We start from the raw sequence: 8,543 nt of genomic DNA on the forward strand, positions 1-8,543 counted from the left end.
AGGAGGAGCCCAGCTTGCCCCCAACCCCAGACATCAATTGCTGCTGACGGCACTCACACACAGCACAGCCTCAGGACAGAATCAGACATTTCTAGTGCTGCCGAAATGTGTGGGAAGAAAAAAAAAATGCTGAGTTTCAAAATCCCACCTGGAATAAATGCATGCCCTGGCCAGGGTTTCCTCTCTGGAGCTGGAAGGACAGAAGAAAAGACTTACTTGTTTGAAGCTTTAAAAGTGACAGCGGCACAGCCTCTTCCAGGCAGACCAGACAGGAAAATTGACAGTTCCCAGCCTAAGACCTCCCTGAGTGTTCAGGCACGTGTGTGCCCATGACCTTGCTGGCTGAGGCTGGGGGTGGATTGCAGCATTGAGACTCTGTTAGGGGTGCTTGCTTTCTCTGTCTGTCTTTCTCACTCACAGAATGAATAAATACACTTCTTAAATGATAGACATTCTTAGAAACTTTGCTTGCAGCAGCTTCTAACTTTTGACATTAATATTAAAATGTATTTACTCCAGAGATAAAAGAGTACTGCAGGAGTGGAGAGAGCAAGCCCAGATGATGAGGAAGAAAACGGAAGAGCTCAACAAACTCCAGCCTCGACCAAGGAACATGGTGAGATGCGTGATAGGCGGGGAACGGCTGGAGGCAGGGGGAGTGCACTGGCCCTGGCCATTTGTACTTATTGGGGTTGTGCTTGCATGCATCACCTGGTTCAGTCCTGAAAGACGGGTAAGTGCCACACGTGTCCCCATTCATGGTGAAGAACAGACCTAGATAGTAAGTGTCCTCCCTGCAAGCCCCAGACTGGGGTCCAGAACCATATATCCACTCCCTTGCAGGAAGGCTCATGTCTTTGAGTGCTTTGCTCTTGGCTCTCTGACTTGTCATTTCTGTCTGAGGAATTACGTGCTCAAAGAGGAAGGAGGCCCAACCTAGGTGGCACAGTCCGTCCTGGACTGTTGTGCTGGAGGCCACAGGCTGACCATAGGTTCAGATCCTCAGCCCTGTCCATCTGAAATGCAGTAGGTTTGTGCACACGAACCCAAGGTTTTGGCAAGCTAGGGGTTGGGGTTGGGGGCAGTGCAGTGCTACTAGACCCTGTTGAGGGTGCGTCTCTCTCTCTCTCTCTCTCTCTCTCTCTCTCCCCTTTATTTTTTTCTCTCATGAATGAGCATGTATACATACATGTGTTCTATATCATGAGTAAAAAATAAAAATTAAAGAAGGAAGAGGGGGAAGGAGAGAGAGGAAATGAGGGGAAATATTGAAAACATAAAAACTGAGCTTCAGATGTGCCCTGTAGGTATCTTTCTGTAACTTCTCCCCCTCAGAGAAGCCAGTCACCTCAAATGCCAAGAAATGGTGGCCTCAGTGTCTTGTCCCTGACATTGGGATCGCCAGCTCTTAAGCTGCGTAACAGAGTGCCCTGAGTACAGTACCCTCTTCTCATTTCCTCCTCCAAACCATTCGGGAGTCCTAGTCCAGTGGGCACAGGGCTGTGGGTGCAGGCCGAAGGGTAATGGCTGCTCCTCCCTCCAGCACGTGCCTGTATTTCTTTTCTGCACTCTGAGTAGTCTGGCATGTGTGCTTTTTAACTTAGTCATAGATGTTTCTTCAATTCTTTCTTTTAAGAAATGTTCTCTGGCGGCCAGCAGGTGCCTGATGGTTAAGGGCGCTGGACCCCCACATGGCCAACCATGGTTCAACTCTCAGACCTGGTGGCTTGCTTTCTCTCTCTCTTTGGTCAAATTTAAATAAATAAATAAAGTTAAATAAAAGAATTCTTTAAAAAAAAAAAAAAAGAAAAGAAAAGAAAAGAAATGTCCCCTGTAAGCGACTCTAGACAGCCAGGGCATTGCCTCTGCAGCCCCCTTAGCTGGGGAAGACCTCCAAGGCTGCCCTGGAAGTCACCTTAGCCTTTACCCCAGAGCAGGGTGAGCGGCCTATGCTGTTCTGAAGTCATGGACTGCTCAGAAAGTTCAGGGGTCTTTTCTTTTTTAAAAAAATTTAATCCAACTAATTTTAGATTTATAGGAAAGTTATAAAAATAGTGTAGAGTTTCTCTATATTCCCACCCAGCTTCCTTCCTTTATTTTAGTTTAGCCTATTTAGTCTGTGAGTGTGAAAAAGAAACAGCACCCCCAACAGGATCTTGATGCCGCAATCTCCCACCACCTCCACTTGCACCCCAGCAAGCCCTGGATCACGGGCCCACATGTGCCTGGCCCACATGCACTCAGGGAGGTCTCTGGACCTAAGCCAAGAACTCTTATATGTGGGTCATCCTTATAGAGTGTTATTTTTCTGCTGCACCACTGTCAGGTCCCCTACTTGGTGTGACACCTTCCATCTCCACAGAACAGTGCTCAGAACCCAGTTGATAGATATATTGAGGTTTTGCATTTACGGCAAAAATACCTCAGAAGAAGTGTTGTGTCTGTTTCCATGTGACAGAATCATGGTGTGGATGAACCTCTGGTCGCTGTTTAAGGCAGTGGCTATGGGTTTCTCCACTGGGAAGTCAATTTTTCCCATTGTGGTTGACACATACTTCAAGGAAAAGGCTCGAGATGTATAGGTTTCTCTGCACTTACTAATATCAACGTTAGAGGGCCCACTCGTGGTTTTCTGTCAGGAATCCTTGTTACTGAGTTCTTTATGCCATCTAACAGTTTCCAAGTTGTCATTGTCCATCCAACCAAAACAATGGCTAGTTAACTTAGTAGGGGAAAAAAGCTCAGCCATGGTTGGGACCAGCAGTTGGTATAATGGCTGTCTCTGAACTCCCATGTAGTCAACTGCGGTTCAAGTCTTGGACCCGGTGGCTTAAACTCATGCTGGGCACGTGTGCGCACATGCCCAAGATCCCAAGAGGAGAATGGAGGAGAAGGGATTGCAGTGTGGCTATCCCCCCTGGGGGATGATTTCTCACTTTCTGTCTCTCTGTCTCTCTCTCTGTGTTTCTGGTGAGTGCGCATGCCCTATAGCAAAAACCTCTAAAAAAAAAACCCAAAAAACAAAAAAACACAACAACAACAAAAAAACTCAGCCATGGTGGTACAGGTGGTAGGGTGCTGCTACACCATACTGAAGCCATATAGGAGGGCCGAGGTTGGGATCCTTGGTCCACCTGCACACACGACACCCAGGTACACTGCGGCCACTCCAGTGATCCTGGCTGGCTGGAAGGCCGAGAGGAGATCAAGGTATAGCAAGACTTGTCAAAGGTACCTATCTGACTGTCTGTCTGTCTTTCTTTCCAAGTAAACTTTGAAATAAATAAAGTAAAATAAAACATTAGAACCTTTAATCTAGTGCAAGGTCCCAGAGGAACAACACAGTTTGCAAAGTTGGAGTTTTTCCAGTTCAGATGTAGTTGGTGTCCCTGAGCCCTGCCTGCTGGTGTGAGTCACCCACCCCTGCTCAGCAGACACCATAGTGGCTCTGCTGCCACCGTGGCCCAGCCTGCTCAAGCTCTTTGGCTTGGTCCTCAGAGTGCTGGACTGAAGGGTTGACAGTTGACCATGTCCTGACACTATGGCTCAAAGGTAACTTGGGTTCCTTCCTTTCTAACAGGATCTGCTCATTCACGTCAGACATGCTTCTTATTAAAGAAACGCTACTCAGGAGATAGAAAAGTGTGTTCTTTTAAAGACACTCTAGATCCTGAAACACCGGGTCTACTCTATTTGTTTCTACTGTTTCTTTTAGTGTTAAATGGTATGAACATCAGAGCACTTTCGAGAAAAATGTGCTTAAAACCTAGTACCTTGTGAACTCACTTCATTGTAGGAGGTACCTGCTAATCATCGTCCAATATATACCCCGTTTTCTACATTTTACCTGATGTTATAGATAAAATTTTTGTTCTTTATTTACTTAACATTTTACATTATATTGTGCTAAATTTTTGGTTTTGCTGTCATTTTTTCTAATATCTCATTTCCATTATATACATAATATATATATATATAATATATATTTTATCTTTTCTAAGAATAAAAAAATACTTATGCAGTTAGATGTTCTTACTAATTCTTTCAGGGACTTATTGAAAAAAAAGGAATCGATTTAAATGACGGTAGATAGGGATGGCTGAATTTGTTACATCTAAACTATGGACTACCTACATCGCCATCAGAAAGGATGAGTTAGGTATAAAATCTACCAAATATCTTTTTTTTTTTTTTTGAGAGGTTTTTGCTATAGGGCGTGTGCGCTCACCAGAGAGACAAAGAGAGACATAGAGACAGAAAGCAAGAAATCACCCCCCAGGAGGGATGGCCACGCCGCAATCCCTTCTCCTCCATTCTCCTCTTGGGATCTTGGGCATTCATGCACATGTGCCCGGTGTGAGTTTAAACCACTGGGTCTGAGACTCAAACTGCAGTCGACTACATGGGAGTTCAGTGACATAGCCATTATGCTAACTGCTGGTCCCAATATCTACCAAATATCTTAAAGAAATGATCATAAAATAATACAGGTTACAAAACCATGCACCCAAACTCATATTGGTCTTGAAGAATACACACCAAACTGTTGACTTGGGGAGATGTGACTGGAGCGGGGGAGGGTGTAGAGGAGGAACCAATAGTTTCACAAGCTGTGCTTTTCAGTCCTGAGTCGTTTACAATGACAAAGCCTGCACTGATTGTACCATTTCTTTAAAAATAAAAAAATACTGTTTTCTAGAAATGTGTCTGAGATTGACCAGGTACATTTGCAAGAACTGAGGGCCCACCTTGAGCAGGAGGGAGCGGGCACAGGCCCTGCCTAGGGGTGCTCACCCACTCACAGGGGAAGCAGACGAAGCAGCAATGGCAGTAGAAGGGTGGGCGCAGTGTGCTGGAGGGCAGCAAGCAGCAGCTCCACCACGGAGGGCTCTTAGTCACTCTCATTCCCACAGACCCCGAGCAGGGGCAGCGGGATGCAAGGAGGGTATCTCTGCGGGCAGAGCCCACTCTTGTGTCACCCTCGCAGGTCTATGCCATACCCAGATACTGGCAAAATACTTTGTTTGACCCAAAGTGCTGCAATCAGTTAAAAGGGAAAATATTTGTGACAAAATATTTAGATCTAATATAAGAAGAATGGCTACAGGCTGATTTTTAAACTGCCAGCCCATGGCTTGGTGGTTCCTGCGTGCCTGATCCTACAGTTCCAGTCCTGAACCTGGCGGCTTGAACAACATGCCAGACCCATGTTTGTACATGCCTAACATCCTGAAAGGAGGGAGAAATGGAGGCGGCGAAGGATTGTGGTGTGACCATGCCCCAAAGGCAAACTAAAAAAAAGAAAGAATCCGGTGGAAAAATAGGCAAAAGATATGACAGGCCGTTCCCAGAAGAGCAAATCCAAATGGCCATAAATACATGGAAAGTTATTAGAGATGTTGGGTGTCCATTGTGAACCAATAAGCAGGTCGCCTGTGAGGCCGGCAGACAGGAACCATGCTGGTGACGGCGCGCAGGAAAGCCCATGGGGATAGCTGCTCCTAGCCACCGTAGCAGCTGGCTGCTTCTCACTTCTTAAGAAACACTCATTCAAGGGACCAGCAGTTAGCATCATGGCTATGTTGCTGGACTCCCATGTAGTTGACTGCGGTTCGAGTCTCGGACCCAGTGGCTTAAACTCACTCAGGGTGTGGGTGCGTGTGTGCCCAAGATCCCGAGAGGAGAATGGAGGAGAAGGGATTGCGGCGTGGCCATCCCCCCTGGGGGGTGATTTCTCGCTTTCTGTCTCTCTGTCTCTCTCTGTCTTTCTGGCAAGTGCACGGGCCCTATAGCAAAAACCTCTCCAAAAAAAGGGAAAAGAAACACCCATTCAAGTTGTGTATTTCTTTGAATGCTTGTGGGAGTTTATCTTACAGAAATAAAGGCAATCTAATCATAAGCATTTTATGTACAGAGATGTGTATTTCAGTTCAGTCTATAAAAGCAAAAACAAATAAATACAGCTTAGAATCCACATGTCCAAAACAGGGAAATGGTTACGTGACAAGGGTGTGTCCATGCTGTGGGTGAGGGTAACTCCCGATCTGTATGGGTTCTCTGCAGTTGGGCAAGTGGACACAAGAGGGCGCCACAGCCCCATGCATAGCCCAATAGCTGCTCCTCTGGTGTAGCTGAGTGTGCCAGCAGTCAGCCTGGGGCCTGACCTGGATAGTCATCGGGACTGCCAGCTTTGCAGTCTGGCCCTGAGACCTTGCGTGTGTCCAGGCTGATTTGTAAATGTGCAGGTCACACTTCGTGTGTGTTTGATAGGGTGTGTTTGAAATGGGTGCAAAGGTAAAGACTTTCTACTACTGAACAGCTGAGCATGGTCTCTCGATTATCACTCACTTTTTAAAAAGCATTACATTTCTATTTTTATGTTGCTGCAATACCAGCAGTTTTACTAGTGACCTTTGAATCCATTCAGATCAATGCATGTTTGACATTCAACATATAAAACTTGGCATAGAGCCCTTGCACAGTAGAATATCATCCTACTCCTCATTTTTCTTAAGTTTGAGGTTTATGCACTTTTGTGTTCTCATTAGAGAACTGGATATTTGGATAAGTCTCCCTTCTCTATGTTTTGTAGTAATATCAATAGTAAAATGTGGCTGGGTGGGCTTCTTTTCAAATATGTGCTTTTAATATTTTTCAAAATGATAGTAAATGCCTGACTTTAAAAAAAAATCTGTTGAACTTAGCATTTCTTTTCTTTCCATTGGAGCAATCTTTGGGAGACTCTTGATTAACAAAGCGTGCCCTCTCTCAGAAGGTCAGTGGCTTTAATTCTGCTGCATCCACAGCCCTGTGCAATGCACTTCACGGTATGGGTTGAGGGTTTGGTTCCTGCTCCTCATTCCATCCCTCCTCCCTGCCCTACCTGGTGGTTAAGCACCTTCTAAGTGTCAGGCACCTGTTAGGGTTAAACCAGTGATGCAGGCAGACAAGATCCCAGCCCTGGTAATCCACTGAGAGGAGAGATGGCAGATGTGATAGTTCCAGGTATGGACTATCTAGGTAAGCGCTCCATTGATCCTGCCAGACTCTGTGTTGGAGGAGCCTCTCATGACTCCGTCTCTCCTACCCCTCCCACCTGGCCCTTGCACCTACCACTGCTATGCTTCAGTCATCCTTTGATTTCTGACAATGCCCCTGAACACATGGACACCTGTGCACAAGGGCACACTGGCACACACACCCATGTACATACAGATGTGTGTGCACACACACATGCACACAGCCTAAAAACTCTCCAAGGAAGGAGGCTAGTCTGGCTCTCAACTTGTCCACAGGCAGCAGCAGCAGCAGCACTGGCCCTTTTGTCCTTGGCGTGTTAACCCCCTTGTATCCAGATTGTGCATTGTGGTGTGTAGAGTCCTCTCAGTCCCCCCAGCCTCTGGGGCCGAAGCTGCAGAAACAGACCAGGGACCCTGTGGCAAGGTGCCTTGATGACTCCTGCAGGATGCTGAATCCTGACACAAAGACACCGCAGGTCCCATGGAAGTGGAGAGGAGGAACCTCATCCCTGTGAACGAATAAGTCATCCAGGGACCTTGAGCAGAGCAGGTGCAGTGGTTGAAGTGCACAGGGCACAGTCAGAGGGGTGTTTCAGAAAACCAACAAGGAGTGAGTATGCCTGCTCAGGGGAGTAGGGGAAGGCAGGAGGTAGGGAGCCTTTGGAATCCAGGTGCGGCTCATGGAAAGATGGCTCAGCAAAGAGGACTTGGGTGTGTTTCCCGCTGTGCGCAGAAGCGGAGATGGAAGGGCAGCCATTTCAAGGGTATAGATGAGGAAATTCGAATGGAGCATGCTAAGCCCAAGAGACCAGAAATCTCAGTGGTGATCTCACAGGCTACTAGAAGTAGCAATATTCCAGAAACAGTAATGCTGCGTAAGCATATTCTGCAGAATGCTGTAAGTTAGCTGTTCTAAGGAATTCATTGTATTTTCAATAAATTCAAAGGGTCTGTTCTTTTTTTTTTATCATCATAATCTTCTTTATATTACATTGGATTACATATAACTTTACATTGACTTCCATTGCTTTTTCAAAAGGGAATGCCATGCATGTCAGTCAATACAGAGGCATCGATCTCCCCGCTTTATCATTCAAAGTCTTTTCCATGCATTTCCCAATAATTAATATTATTATAATTTTTCAAAACAGACAATCACTGTTTCTCATTTTGCTTGTTAAAAGACTTCACCCATCATGAAATACTTCCCAGACCAGTCCAGTTGAGAATACTATACACGTCATCTTCAAGAGATAATAAACCATATCTATTTCTCACTAACATCCTCTCTATTGTTCACTTGCTATCTTTCTCTATCCTCTTCTCTCTTCTTTTTTTTATAGTTTATTTTTGACTATAATTTTTTTTTCCCATCGTGACACACAAATGACTTTTCCATCCAAGATATACTGTGCATTGGCTCAATCAAGCACGTCAACATATATGTTCTCAGCAAATAATTTCCCAATTCCCGTGTCCTGCATACCTTGCCTTTTGTTTTACCATCCTAGATTCCCCATCCCC

At 45.6% G+C, this 8,543-nt stretch overlaps 1 protein-coding gene across 3 annotated transcripts in view; it reads left to right on the forward strand.

The window, feature by feature from the left end:
* The window catches only part of LRRC27 (leucine rich repeat containing 27), a 59,896-nt gene that overhangs the window by 34,244 nt on the left and 17,109 nt on the right, over positions 1 to 8,543 (forward strand). For all 3 annotated transcript variants that reach the window (XM_014587243.1, XM_006146933.3, XM_006146934.2), the window contains one exon: positions 520 to 616. In XM_014587243.1, coding sequence (XP_014442729.1) covers positions 520 to 616 — 97 coding nt within the window. The remainder of the gene's footprint in view (positions 1 to 519; positions 617 to 8,543) is intronic.

Source organism: Tupaia chinensis, unplaced genomic scaffold, assembly GCF_000334495.1.
Source record: "Tupaia chinensis unplaced genomic scaffold, TupChi_1.0 Scaffold000197_1, whole genome shotgun sequence".
In the NCBI taxonomy this organism is placed as follows: Eukaryota; Metazoa; Chordata; class Mammalia; order Scandentia; family Tupaiidae; genus Tupaia; species Tupaia belangeri.